Source organism: Girardinichthys multiradiatus, chromosome 3, assembly GCF_021462225.1.
Source record: "Girardinichthys multiradiatus isolate DD_20200921_A chromosome 3, DD_fGirMul_XY1, whole genome shotgun sequence".
Lineage (NCBI taxonomy): Eukaryota > Metazoa > Chordata > Actinopteri > Cyprinodontiformes > Goodeidae > Girardinichthys > Girardinichthys multiradiatus.
This window is the reverse complement of record NC_061796.1, coordinates 44,648,849-44,664,026: the sequence shown is the minus strand read 5'-3', so window position 1 is coordinate 44,664,026 and position 15,178 is coordinate 44,648,849. Positions and strand designations below refer to the sequence as shown.

General features: G+C 39.7%; 1 protein-coding gene and 1 long non-coding RNA gene across 2 annotated transcripts in view; one reads left to right on the top strand and one right to left on the bottom strand.

Moving 5' to 3' along the window:
* The window catches only part of si:dkey-22o22.2 (neural-cadherin), a 185,274-nt gene that overhangs the window by 111,757 nt on the left and 58,339 nt on the right, over positions 1-15,178 (top strand). The window contains exons 12-15 of the mRNA XM_047361368.1: positions 782-949; positions 8,008-8,257; positions 13,984-14,111; positions 14,199-14,385. Of these exons, the coding sequence (XP_047217324.1) occupies positions 782-949; positions 8,008-8,257; positions 13,984-14,111; positions 14,199-14,385 (733 nt within the window). The remainder of the gene's footprint in view (positions 1-781; positions 950-8,007; positions 8,258-13,983; positions 14,112-14,198; positions 14,386-15,178) is intronic.
* LOC124865877 lies at positions 4,642-8,126 on the bottom strand. The gene is made up of 4 exons (XR_007037675.1): positions 7,994-8,126; positions 5,505-5,593; positions 5,259-5,398; positions 4,642-4,710 (listed from the first exon to the last, which is right to left on the bottom strand). It is a non-coding gene; the product is annotated as an uncharacterized LOC124865877 (long non-coding RNA).

Genomic DNA, 15,178 nt, shown 5'->3' with positions numbered 1-15,178 from the left:
TGAACGGCCAGCCTTTAAAACGAGCACCGCTACGTTTAATGTCTGTCTGCTCGCTGCTAAATACTCCAGTTAAAAGCAAAGGGAGAGAAACTAGTTGTGTTTCATGTTATTTTGCTGAATTACAGCAACACAGTACAGCTCGAAAACAGCGCTTATGACCAGAGATTTCAGATACGAGAGCGCATGTGTGCTTACCTCCAAAATAGAGGGGTTGCCAAGGAGATCGATGCGTTCGATTTAATGGACTGGGAGATTTTACACAGGTGGTGCCCAAACATAAAAAGCCGTCGCTTGCATTAAGACAGGACGAACAATAAATTACTTACCATCTACAGACTTTTAAATAAAAACTGCGAAAACTACCGAACTGTCAAATGTTTAATTTAAATCAAATCAAAACTTGACCACAATACAGAGAACAATAACTTCTTTGTGAAGTGATTATTTCTGTCTCATACAGACAGCCTATATATATACATATATATATATATATATATATACATATATACAGTACAGACCAAAGGTTTGGACACACCTTCTCATTCAAAGAGTTTTCTTAACATAATTAATATAACGTGTGAATAAAATCCACTGATCATTTCACACTTAATTTTCCACAAATCAATAAAAAATCCTAAACAAGATATATTCTTAAAATTACATCCTTATGTAAACAGTGTTTGATTCTCGACAGACCAAGATTCTCCTAAAGCTGCATAGAAATGTTTATTAATGTTACAGTATTTTATCTTACTACCTTTTTGTTTTTATCTCCTTTAAGACATCAAGGATCAACCAGCAGATCTTGGCCTCAGATGGAGGAAATCGCTGCAGCTCAGTGGAGCTGACCGTCATCATCACCAACGTTCACAACCAGCCACCCCACTGGGAGCAACCAGAATACTGGGTCACTGTCCCCGAAAACACTGTCAGAGATGCCAAGATAGTGGTGAGTCAGTGATCACAAAGCTTAGTGCAAAACCTTTCAGATTACAGATTAAAACAAAATCACTATACCTACGACTTTTTGTAATCACTGGGAAAGACCTGATTTAACACATGGGCCATCATTAATCAAAGTTGCACAGGCTGTATGGTAAAATTTAAGGCACTCAAGATTTATCTAGGGATGCATCACTTGCCTATACAGAGTACTGATATGAGTACCAATCAATGCTTTTATACTTCTTGCATTTAAGTAGAATTTTTTTTTCCATCACATTTTGCTTGGTGTTCACTTTTAGTGTATTTTACATATATAGAATGACCCCATCAACGCAACAACTTGGCCTGTACTTGTATAGCGCTTTATCAAGTCCCTAGATCTTCAAAGCGCTTCACACTACATTCAGTCAGATGAAGCTCTCTATGCAATGTTCTTGAGCTAATCTGAAGGCCACATAACTTCTGGAGGTCTGTAAATATTGACAAGTTGGTGACCTCAGTGCACTATGCGCCTCACCATCCGCTGACCCCACTTTATGATTTCACTTGACCTAACACTACTTTATGACCGCAATGCTGTAATGTATCACACCCATTTTGTTATAACACCACTAACAACTGACTGGAAAATCTAGTAGCGATGAAATTTGGACTTATTGTACAAGTTGCATCCTGTAATGGTACCACACTGGAATTTAGTGAACTGTTTGTCGAAGCAGTCTACAGCCTAGGTGGAGGATTTTATATACCTGGGTCCATCAAGCTGATTGGATCAACTGAATTCAATTATCTGGAGCAGTGACTGAATACCTTTGGCAACATAGTGAAAAATATTGTGAAAAAGCTTTACTTCATAGGAACTGTCTAATCTTTATAGGCCAAATGTTGCTTGCTGTTGGTGTTTTCCACAGAACCTTTAAGAGTGTGTGTAGATGAAACAAGAGATGAAAAAAGCTGACACTAGCTGGAACTAAGGCAAAAAGGACTACAATGTGATGACTTAATGAATATTTAGATTCATGCATTGTTCTGCATATTGACATTTACTGTCTTTCCAAGCGGCTGTTTCCTGTTAAAAGTAGTTTGCAACATCCTACCTGTATCTGCAAAGCTCTCAGGTTTAATAACATCATCTCGACTCCTGTTTTCTAATTATGTTTGAGTGACAGGTGCAGAAATAGTGTGTTTCTATTTGTTTTTCTTAGGGATGGGGGGTGGACATGAAAATAATACATTTTGGAAGTGTTGGTCAGTCATCCCAGATTTTTACCTTCTAATATTTGCTGGGACTTCTTCAAAAGGGTCCCAACTATCCCAGTTTTCCCCAAATGCTGATCAGGATATTAACACGTGCTGATCGGAGTTCTAAAGGAACATGTTTTGCAGGGAAACATGTAAAAAGACAGGAATATTTAAACCCAGTTGTTTTCCTGCAGCAGCGAAACCGCTCTCTTTCAGTTACATCCTTCTTTTTGCCTTTGCAGAGTGCCCCGAGGAGGCTCTTTCTTCCTCTTCATCCTGCTCTCCTCCCTCTTCCTCTCATCTGTCCCTCTCTCCTTCTCCCTGCCTCTGTGTCAGCACGTTTAGCTGAGCTCCACCAAACATTTTTTTGCAGAGTAAACAACAAACCCGCCCCGAGTCTGTCTCACCTGATTCACAGCAACCAACACACCCGCATATTGCTTTTAGACCTCAAGGGTTTTTTTCCTCTTTTGATCCCTCCATCCTAATTTGCTCTCTATTCCTAAGCCTCTACTTTAGAAGGTTGAGGAGTGTTCAGCCTCCAGCTGCTCGATTTCATGGAGGTTAGTCAGTTTTCAAATCATCTTTGGGCGTGTGATTAACTGTGCGTGTGTTTACATGCTCCTTTTAGAGCATTTTTACTGAAAGTCCTGAAAAATGCTGTTGAAGTTGTTCCACCCACCCACTCCATTTGTCAGAGATGATTGAGGAGAAGGGAAAAATTACACCTGCTGTCAGAGCATCACAATGGACTCTCATCACTTCTGAAAAACAGACGTTTAATTATTGTGTTTAACGTGACAGAGACAGCATGAGGAAGGCAGGAGGGAGGGAGAGACAGAGAAAGGTAGTAGGAGGAGGGGGAGTCAAACGCAGGAGAACGAACCAGACGAACACATTGTTGATTTCAGTCTTTTTATAGGGTTTATTGACAGCATGAAAAGTATAAAAGAATATCAGTTTTGTCTTTCTGTTGGACGATAGTAGCCATCAGTGTTTTTATTGTATACTTTCTGAGTAATGAATGTGTTTGTAAAATTATGGTTTTAGGAATGATGGAAAAGTTAAAGTAATACTAACTTGTATAATTAAAGCAACACAACATGCAAGGAACACGTAGAAAGTTTGGCCCATTCTTCACATCATTGAGATCCCACCGCGGCATTTCAGTCAGGTTGAGGTCTAGACTTTAACTGGGCCATTGCAATTTCTTTATTTTTTTATTCTTTGAGTCATTTTGTTTTGACCCAGTTTGACCAAGTCTCAGTAGGTCCTATGGCTACAGAACAGGCCCAAATCATCAGCCCTCCACCATCATGATGTAAAGTTAGAGTATGTTCAGGATGATATGCTGTGTTTGGTTTCTTCCAAACATCGTGCTGTGCCTTTTGGCCAGTTCTCCACTTTGTCTCATCTGTCCAAAGGACATTGCTCCAGAAATCTTGTAGGTTATTCAGATTGCCATATTCATTTAAACCTTTTCCGAACAAGCTTTGTTTGTTTCATTTTTTTCTAGTTATATTTTTATTACCTTCAATGTTTAAGATCCCAACAGAGGCCTGTTGAGTCAAAGAAAAACCTTTTTGGGTTTTATTTTGTTTTTGCAGACTGGAAGATTTAAACAATCTTTCTCTATGTAGAATGATGGACTTTAAATAGTTTTTAAATGGTCTCATTACCCTTCTAAGATTGATGGGGGTCAACAGTTGCTTCGCTGATGTCTTTCCACTTTGGCATTGTGTTGGCAAACATCCGTTTTCACCAAATACCCTGGTTTTAAAGACGTTTTCACTGTTCCTGATGATTAGTCAATGATTAGTGGGAGAAAAATAATCTTGGAGGATCTGTATCACCACTATATTGGGCCCCATTTGTAAAATTGCTGAAACTAGCAAAATATTTTTGAAACAGAAACACTGATTTGAGGTATAACAATAGATTTAACCAAAGGTTATGTCCTAAAATCATCATTGCAGAAGTAAAAATGGAGGCTTCCAAATACATGTTATTGAGTTAAAATAATAAATGCTGTAGAGTAGCTGCAGAAGAAGACTTGTAGAAGTTAATAGCTAAGTCATACTGACATGCAACAGTTGCATAACTGTCAACCAATTTCATAGTTAATTAAAAAACGTGTTCTCAGGTTAAGCTAGCAATAATCCTTATACAGGAAATTTATTTAGCTAGTTAAACTATATAATATCCCATTTCTGAAAATTTACACAAATCACTCAAAGGGAAGGAATATGTCCTCCCCCTCCCCATCTTCCACCCCTTCCTCCTTTATCTCTTCTGCTGTGGGTAATTGCACTGAGGAGAAACTGTTTTAAATTTAGCAGCCTTAATAGGGTCTGTTAATCAAATTGTTAACGAGGTAGAGGCGAAACATGCTGCCGTGGTGGAAGGTGGTGTGTGTTAAATCTCCATATCAATAAGCTGTTGTCATCTCCCAATCAGGTTATAATAGTTTACTCATCAGTTGACTTCCTCCTCCTGCTTTCTTCTCCATCCTGGTTGTGGATTCTGTAGGAACAGATACTTTTAACTATAGATTAACCTTATAATGTTTCATGTTTGTGGTCCAGTAGTATCTCTGGACCAGGAAACACAACAATATAGAGAATAAAATCTACAGCAAAAATACGTCAGCATTTATACTTTAGTTTAGTGCTGTTTTTGTTTCTTTAAGCTGTCTCTGGTTGTTCATAAATTATTAGTTTGGCTGCTCATGTCTCACTTAGATATCAAAATCTAAATGAGATATATCAGTACAGGTAAGAATCATGTGTTGAACATGTTTCATTCTCATATTTAAAGGGTAAAATAAATAGACGGTGTCCATCCATCCCTCGGCTATACTTGCTTATTCTTTATTAATAAAAATGATCAAACTAAACCAGACAGCGGCCAATTGTTATTTGTTTCTCTTGATTGAAGCAAACTGAAAATGTACCAAATCATGATTTGTGTACTGTTACACCCCTAGCAGAAATACAAAACATTCAGAAACTCAACAACACCAAAATAAAGAAAAAAAATAAAAGGGAAGACTTTTGTTTGACCTTAATTACCTGGCTTCCGCATTTAAAAGTAACTGCTAACTTTTAGCAGTGAAGTGAAAGGATGAAGTACGTTGCAGCTGCTGCCTCAGTCCCAGCACCAGCCTCACCAGCTGTGAGTGATCTCTTGCCATTTTCCCACAGGCATTAATCTGTGTGGGAGAAGATGGCAGACACTGATCAGTTTAGCTACAGCACACTGCAGTGATTTCTAACGAAATAATTTCTCATTAACACTGATTCCATACGCTCCACTACCTTGGCCTGCTGCAAGGTTGAGGCACACTGCACCAACATGTCAGGACATGACTTCTCACCTGGAAACTACAAGCCGTACTCAGACACACCTGGAATTTAAATGGTTTTTACTATATGTTTTATAGAGTTCAACAAAAGAGGAAAACCTATTTAAGAATATAAATGAGATGTAAATAACATGATTGGGAAAGAATGAAAGAAAAAGGTCATGTTGTCTAAAATAGACAGAGGAAAAAAAAAACATTTATTGTAAAAACAAATTTATTATTCCACTATGAGCTTTCATTATAACCAAGAATCTTTTTGCAGATGTTTTCTCAAAATGCTGAGCTGACACAGGAGCCAGTGTCACTGGGAAAGAGAGGGCTGAGAGGGTTTTGGTGTTTAAAGTTGTTGACAGCGTTTCTCTCTCAGGGAAGGCATGTTAACTGCAGGATATGACAGCAATATGTGGAGTTGCTTAGAGGTCATGTTTTCTTTTTCGATTGAACAAGCCAGTTTCTCTATGCATCAATACTTTGTGCTAGAATAGATAAAGCATGCCCTTCATCAGAGTGAAATGACTTTAAATTGACTGCACATGGGGCACCTTCCTCAAATGATCTTAGGTAAGATCTACAGATGAACAAGGTGGAGTGTTTATGATTGGGTTTTTTATTTCAGAGCTCATTTTAATTATACTGTAAATCATAAACACTTGCAATTTTTCCTTTATTATTTGGCATTGATATAAGTCCTGTTTCACAGTGCGGGTCATTAGTAAAGATGTGTAAAAATCCATAAAAAGTCAGATTTTGATGCAGCAGCATCATCTTTAATCAGCAATTTTAGAAAATGTTTTGAAAATTCTAACCTATAATTTGAGTATATGTATTAAGAATAAAAAAACATCCAAATTAAGAAGTATTTGTTTTTAACAAGAACTTCTATGCTACACCTAACAGCACTGCTGCTGCTAATATCCGTCCTTTGCCTATAGGACAGAACTTTTCCTACAGCATTTCCATGGGCTGAAGCACACAGAGTAAGGGATCTTTGACTGATCTCTCTAGGTCATCCTGAGTCCTTGAACCTCTCTTAAGCTCTCCCCACAGATTTGTTAGAGGATTTATGTCTGTTAAATGAGACGAGATGTCTGGTTTCTGTATTGATTTGGCAACATGCGTTCCCCGGAACACACTGCAACTCCAGATGAGATATACAGTTCCTCCCACATGTTCTGGATTTGCTCTGGGGTCTCCTCCCGGTGGAAAATGCCCAGAAAACCAAGAGAGGCAGCCAGGAAGCATTTTATTCAGATGCCCGTACCACCTGTTTACTGTAATAATGGACCTGAAATGATAAAATATGCTCCTAAACTGTCTCTCCATGTGTGTTTATGCTGTCCAGGTCATAACCCTCAACTAAAGGTCCTAAAGGACAAAATTCTTAAAAGCTTTCCCTCACAAACGCAAACATGCACACAGACCCAATGTTCTGGGACTTCAAGGGAACTGCCTCTATATACAGTATTGATTTCCTTCTGACGTCCCTTATTACTAACCAGTAGTTGCTTTAATCAAACCCTAAAGTGAGTCTTTGTTCAGTTCTCCCCACCAAAAACAGACAGGACCCTTGAATGTAACTGTGGTTAATATAAGCACAGGCTCACAGTCTCTCATAGGTTGGCTTACATACTTCTAACAGCTGCTTATAATGTTTCTTATACAAAAAATCTAAAAAGAAAATCACACAAATGCCTTTTTAGTAATTGTAGTGAAGTACTAGAAGTTTCCCTTTGAGTGCTTCTTCCATAGAAGGTCTGAAGCACTGCTCTGGCCATCGGAATGCTGCATTCTTTGAAATGTAGATGTGTATTTTAGAAAATGTTTTTTTCTGTTGAATGTTATGACGATAGATCTGGAAGCCTTTGGATCTGTTTCAAATTGAAGGGCTGTAAAGATGACACCGGCTGTTGTGTGATGCATTGTATCGTCATGAACCCACACAATCCTCTTTGGCTTGACATTCGTTTTGAAATATGTTGCAGTTCCTGCCTAAAAAATGGAAGTTGCCTTTATTTCTCGATTTCAGTATAAACTTGAAGCTTAAGATGAATACACAGACGTGGAGCTTAGCCATACAGTGACTCTGAAGAGATTTTAGATTTTTCCTGCACTCTGTTGCATAGATTAAGACCCCTTTCCTTCTCTATTCACCACACACCAAATACCAAACTTTAAAAAGAAGATTTAAACAAGAAAGGTTTAAATATATTACTGCAAAAGACCAGAACTAGCCGGTCCAACTTGCAAAATCAAGTGTGAGGAACATAAAAGCAGAGCTTGGTAACTTTGAGATAATAGTAAACTTTAACAGACATAGCTTGTGTGTTTCTTCCCATCCCTCTCTGCGGTGCCTCTAAAATACCCTCTAAAAAGAAGTAATCAGGTTTGTTACTACCGGCACTTGGATAAGTAAATCCTAAAATAACCCTTTTCTCCTCTTACCTTTTTCTAATCAGACTGTCAAGGCAACGTCTCCGCTTGGCGATCCCAGGGTGACCTACAATCTGGAGGAAGGCCTGGTGCCAGAGACCAACATGCCGGTGCGGTTCTACATCAAACCAAACAGGGTGGACGGCTCGGCATCGATCCTGGTGGCCGAAAACCTCGACTATGAGACGACACGCTTCTTCACGCTAAGAGTGCGTGTGCAAAACGTTGCTGCTGTGCCTCTCGCCTCCTTCACCACCGTAAATGTCAATGTGACAGGTAAGGCTGTGTAAAGTGTGTTTTATATAGCTCCTCAAGCTTAGTTTTTTTTTTTAGATTGTTTCTCCTTTGCCTAAAAAAGAAAAATTTAAATAACATGCAGTTGACAAAAGTATCCGAGTCAAACCAGCATACATTCAAGCTGATCCTTTTCTTTTAAACCCTTTAATATTTAAGCGGAAAATGAGGCCCTGCCCACACTAACATGGATTTTTTGCAAACTAAAGATTTCAAGCAGTGTTTGTAGCTCTCGTCTACATGACTCAGTGTGTTTTTGGTGATTAAAATAGATTTATAATAACACTTTTCAAAGTGGACTTGTTTAAAAACTCAAATTGTGGTGTGTCAGTGCGGACCGTATTCAGACATCTTAAAAAACTTTAATGCTAAGACTCACTTAGCAAATACCTGCTCTTGATTTCTGTGCTAGAAACCATAAGGATATTGGAGCCATTGTTTCCACATCTATCTCATTTTGTATTGTTTCCATTAAAATTGAAATGAAAGTTAAAGAAGTTGTGTGACAGGATAGACGTAGTAATGACACAGAAAACGCGAGCTAGAAATTTGTTTTCAACAAATCTTTTAAATCTTTAGCCTAGCACCATTTAGCTTTCCTCAGAATCTTATTTTGATAAATTTGTACATCGGTAATGTTGACATTCTTGCCACCTACTGGTGTAGAATATTGTAGAACCTATTACAGCATTTTTGGATGGAATCCCAGAAACTGTTTTTTAAACATAGTTTCAGATTTCAGAATAAATTCAACTCTCGATACGTAATTGTTGTCGGATTTAATGTCAGCTACAGCCAAAGTGTGAATCTCTGAGCCATTAGACTGCCTGTATTTCAAAATCACAGCCTATCTACAGGTCCTTCTCAAAATATTAGCATATTGTGTTAAAGTTAATTATTTTCCATAATGTCATGATGAAAATTTAACATTCATATATTTTAGATTCATTGCACACTAACTGAAATATTTCAGGTCTTTTATTGTCTTAATACGGATGATTTTGGCATACAGCTCATGAAAACCCAAAATTCCTATCTCACAAAATTAGCATATCATTAAAAGGGTCTCTAAACGAGATATGAACCTAATCATCTGAATCAACAAGTTAACTCTAAACACCTGCAAAAGATTCCTGAGGCCTTTAAAACTCCCAGCCTGGTTCATCACTCAAAACCCCAATCATGGGTAAGACTGCCGACCTGACTGCTGTTCAGAAGGCCACTATTGACACCCTCAAGCAAGAGGGTAAGACACAGAAAGAAATTTCTGAACGAATAGGCTGTTCCCAGAGTGCTGTATCAAGGCACCTCAGTGGGAAGTCTGTGGGAAGGAAAAAGTGTGGCAGAAAACGCTGCACAACGAGAAGAGGTGACCGGACCCTGAGGAAGATTGTGGAGAAGGGCCGATTCCAGACCTTGGGGGACCTGCGGAAGCAGTGGACTGAGTCTGGAGTAGAAACATCCAGAGCCACCGTGCACAGGCGTGTGCAGGAAATGGGCTACAGGTGCCGCATTCCCCAGGTAAAGCCACTTTTGAACCAGAAACAGTGGCAGAAGCGCCTGACCTGGGCTACAGAGAAGCAGCACTGGACTGTTGCTCAGTGGTCCAAAGTACTTTTTTCGGATGAAAGCAAATTCTGCATGTCATTCGGAAATCAAGGTGCCAGAGTCTGGAGGAAGACTGGGGAGAAGGAAATGCCAGAAGTCCAGTGTCAAGTACCCACAGTCAGTGATGGTCTAGGGTGCCGTGTCAGCTGCTGGTGTTGGTCCACTGTGTTTTATCAAGGGCAGGGTCAATGCAGCTAGCTATCAGGAGATTTTGGAGCACTTCATGCTTCCATCTGCTGAAAAGCTTTATGAAAATGAAGATTTCTTTTTTCAGCACGACCTGGCACCTGCTCACAGTGCCAAAACCACTGGTAAATGGTTTACTGACCATGGTATCACTGTGCTCAATTGGCCTGCCAACTCTCCTGACCTGAACCCCATAGAGAATCTGTGGGATATTGTGAAGAGAACGTTGAGAGACTCAAGACCCAACACTCTGGATGAGCTAAAGGCCGCTATCGAAGCATCCTGGGCCTCCATAAGACCTCAGCAGTGCCACAGGCTGATCGCCTCCATGCCACGCCGCATTGAAGCAGTCATTTCTGCAAAAGGATTCCCGACCAAGTATTGAGTGCATAACTGTACATGATTATTTGAAGGTTGACGTTTTTTGTATTAAAAACACTTTTCTTTTATTGGTCGGATGAAATATGCTAATTTTGTGAGATAGGAATTTTTGGTTTTCATGAGCTGTATGCCAAAATCATCCGTATTAAGACAATAAAAGACCTGAAATATTTCAGTTAGTGCGCAATGAATCTAAAATATATGAATGTTAAATTTTCATCATGACATTATGGAAAATAATGAACTTTATCACAATATGCTAATATTTTGAGAAGGACCTGTATAGCACACACAGCTTGCAAGACTGTATCATAGGCTACGTATGTTATTTAATTGACCTAAGGAATTTGGATTTTCCACAAAAACATGTGTTTTTTCCTTTTACAATTACATTTTGCTAAATAAGAGACTGTATTGGTTAGTGAATCTCACTGTCTGTGGGACGTTAGCTGGTTTTTTCATTATTTTCACAATGTTCACAGCAAAGAAGTGAGTTTATGACGCAGGTGAACAATATTCTTCTGTAAGAAATATGATACAAGTTGAATTATGAAATCATGTCAAAACAGAATGAAAGCGTGTTAGCATTAGCATAGCACTAACTGCATCAGGTAAAAACATAGTCTACAGGAGCAAGACCTGAGGTAATTGAAGACTGGAGCTGCATATGTCGAGTCAGATGTATCTCTAGAAACAAATGATAAAGCTATGAGCGTGTCTGTTGCTTTGCTAGAGTATTATAGTGGCTTTCTGAAGCAAGTTAACCCATGTTGGGGCAGCATATCAAGACCAAAAGTCTGACTCAGAGCAAATAATTGCAGCTGTCAAGAAAAAATGGTTAGGAGAGATTGCAGTTTGGGTTAGGTCTCCATACAAATGCCTAATCTTAAATAACTCCAATCGAAGGCGATTGGGTTATGCAGTACTTTGATGTTTTTTTAAGTAGTTTCAGTTAACCAACAAGTTCAGTTTGTTCCAAACCACAACTGTTAGGCTTAAATATATAGGTAAAACTGCTTCATAAAGTACAAGCTGCTGACCAAGAGTAGCATGAAAAGATATCAGAAGCAAAATCTTTTATATTCTCATGTTAATATAACAGAAATGGGTTATTAATATTTATTTGGACCTCAGTTTTGTTATTGACTGCAGTTTGAAACATATATAATCAATTGCATATTCACTTGCATGTAAAAAGTAACCGTTTAACTGTGACGAGCAGAAGCCATCACTAGGAGCAGCTCAGGCGTAATGAGCGGCAGCCCTGAAAAACGATGAGGAATGAGAGTAATGAGGCTCTGTGGTCGTCTCAGGCAGAGACAGAAAGAATAAAAACATCAACGACTAATGATGTGAGTTCCATGCCGCCTTATTTTAAAAGTGACTCATTTCTCAATCAGCATCTGTGGGTGGGTGGAGGGACGAAAAGAAGAGAAAACACTTCCTGACTTTGATTGGCTTTGAACAAACCCTCTCTGGATGCTCTAATTGGCTTAGCGGAGCTTGAAAGTGAGCTGACAAGCTTCTTTGTGGACACTTCAGGGTGTTAGAAGGATAATTCCTCGCTAATAACTAAATTTTCATTTGCAAGGAGAGACCCGGTCCAACTTCCTTTTCTGATGGACTTCAGAGCAAAGACTTTTCTGTTACTTTTTTCTCTGTACTTCATCTCTGCTGTTTAATCTTCTTTGACAGAGTAAGGTGTTGCAAAAACCAAGGTTTTTTTTATTTCCCTTTGTGGTGGGGTTTTAAATCCAGCTTAATCTGCTTTTGCAGGCACAGCAGTTTGTATTCTGCCAGCAACAAAAAAAGAAAATGATGTTCAAGAAAATTAAAGATATTCAAATTCAAAAATACTTTATTAATCCCAAAGGGAAATTAAATGTTATTATAGCTCATATTATGAAGGTTTCTTCAAAGAGCCGTTGTAGATGCTGATGGCTGTGGGCAGGAAGGATCTCCTGTAGAGCTCCGTCTTACAGCAGATCTGAAGAAGCCTCTGACTGAAGACACTCTGTTGTTGTAGGACAGTCTCATGAAGAGGATGCTCAGGGTTCTCCATAATGTTCTTCATTTTATGAAGAATCCTTCTTTCCACAATGATCTCCAGAGGTTCCAGAGGAGTCCCCAGAACAGAGCCAGCCTTCTTTATCAGCTTGTTGAGCTTTTTTAAGTCCCTGGCTCTGATGCTGCTTCCCCAGCAGATGATGGCTAAAGAGATCAGACTCTCCACAACAGACTTATAGAAGATCTGCAGCATCTTGCTGCAAACACCAAAGGACCTAAGCTTCCTCAAGAAGTACAGTCTGCTCTGTCCCTTCTTGTAGATGGCTTCACAGTTGCATCTCCACTCTAGTCTGTTGTCCAGGAGAACACCGAGGTATTTATACTCCTCCACCACCTCTACTTCTTCTCCCATGATAGAAATAGTTTTTGACTTATTCCTGTTTCTCTTAAAATTTACAATCATCTCCTTTGTTTTAGTCATGTTCAAAATGAGATGATTGTTTCCACACCAGGCCACAAAGCGGTCCACCACCTTCCTGTACTCAGCTTCTTGTCCATCTCTGATCCACCTCATGACTGCAGAATCATCCGAGTATTTCTGCAGATGACAGGAGTCTGTCTTGTACTGGAAGTCTGAGGTGTACAGAGTGAAAAGGAATGGTGAGAGTACAGTCCCCTGTGGTGCTCCTGTGCTGCTGACTACCTGGTTAGACTCACAACCGTTCAGTGTCACAAACTGTGGTCTGTTTGTCAGGTAGTCTTTGATCCAGGAGATTGTTGAGGCTTCCACCTGAGTCTTCTGGAGTTTCTGACAAAGCAAATCAGGTTGGATTGTATTAAATGCACTGGAGAAATCAAAGAACATGATCCTCACAGTGCTGCTGGCTTTGTCCAGATGACAGTGGGTTTGTTGAAGTAGGTGAATGATGGCATCTTCAACTCCAACTCCACAGCGATAAGCAAACTGAAGGGGGTCCTGATGGTTTACTGTTTGCTTACTCAGGTGGGCCAACAGGAGTCTCTCTGGGACCTTCATGATGTGAGATGTCAGGGCAACAGGTCTATAGTCATTGAGGACTGATGGGTGAGTTTTATTTGGTACCAGAACAAGACAGGAAGTCTTCCACAACACCGGAACCTTCTTCTGGGCCAGGCTAAGGTTGAAGAGGTGCTGCAGAATCCCACAGAGCTGCTCTGCACAGGCCTTCAGGACTCTAGGGCTGACATGATCTGGACCTGCAGCCTTGTTCCGATTCAGTCTCTCCAGTTGTCTCTTCACCTGACTTCTTGTGACACACAGGTGGAAGCAGAAGGGTCTAGGGCTGAGGTGGAAGATAAAAAATTTGAGGTGTTACTGGACAGCTGTGGGTCCTGTGGGTCAAAGGAAGATGGAATGTTTGTTTGGCTGTGAGCAGGAGAGGAGGATGCGAAGCTTGTTTCTGAACTGAACCTATTGAAGAATGTGTTCAGTTCATTGGCTCTGTCCCGACCTCAATGTCTCTTTTTTCACTTTATTTTGTCATCAGATGTCAACGACAATGTTCCTTTCTTCCTGTCATCCACCTACGAAGCCACCGTTCCCGAAGGAGCACAGATTGGCACCTCAGTCGCTCAGGTGTCAGCAACGGATCTTGACTCGGGTCTGCATGGGATGGTAACAAGCAGCTACTCTGATCCTTGGCTGAATTTGTATATCCACTTCTTCTACTTTCTTCATCTATTCTCTGCATCTTCTTTTCAGATTCACTACACAATCCTGAAAGATGAGAGTGGAGACTCTCATTATTTTAACATCGATTCCCGCAGCGGCACCATAGTCACTCGTGCTTCGTTTGACCGCGAGCAGAAAGCTTCCTACCTGATCGAGGTGCAGTCGCAGGATGGCTCCGAGTCATCCCGACCAGGCCAGCAAGGCCAGCCAAACACAGGTACCACCCTCAGAGACAAAAATCCTTCTGAGTTCCAGGCGTCATCTTGTTCACTTACTGCATGCTCCTAATATGAATACAGAGAATTTACCTTAGAGCAATTAAAGTGATCAATATGATGCCACTAATGTGACATAAGTCATAACATTTATCTTAAAATTGTTTACTCAGTGGAGTGGCAGCCAGGGGTTTTCATACAGTCTTCAGGAGCATTAATGTGATCATAATTTAAGGCTTTTAGTCATGTATTTGAACCATTCTTTTTCATTATGTACTAATAATATAAGATATTATTTAGTTATTTTAAAAATAAGAATTGGCTTAAAAAGTTTGAATTCCTTATGGATTTTCATTGATCCACACAGGGTCAAAATAATAAATACAGACAAAAATATTCACATACACCATCAATATATTTGGATTTATAGAAACTTCACACACTCTTGACATCTGAGAAAACGTGGAGCTCATTTAAACTGGTTGGTTTCGTGGCATAGACCCAACTTTTAATCATAGTTCATACATTTTCTACAGGGTTGACTAATGTTAGCCAAACCCAGGTTTGATTTGTTTTGTTAATGCTGTTTTTACTGCCTCCACTTTTTTTGTCATTATTCCACCCACTTGCTAACTGTATTACTGGTGCACTGCACAGACATACATCATAATGCTGCTTCCACCATGCTTTACAGTTGTTGCCAAGGGCTGTTTGAAAGACGCACGTTAACTGCTCCAAACAGACTTCTTGTTGTTGTGATCAAACATCTCAGTTTTCGTCTCTTCTGACTGTTAA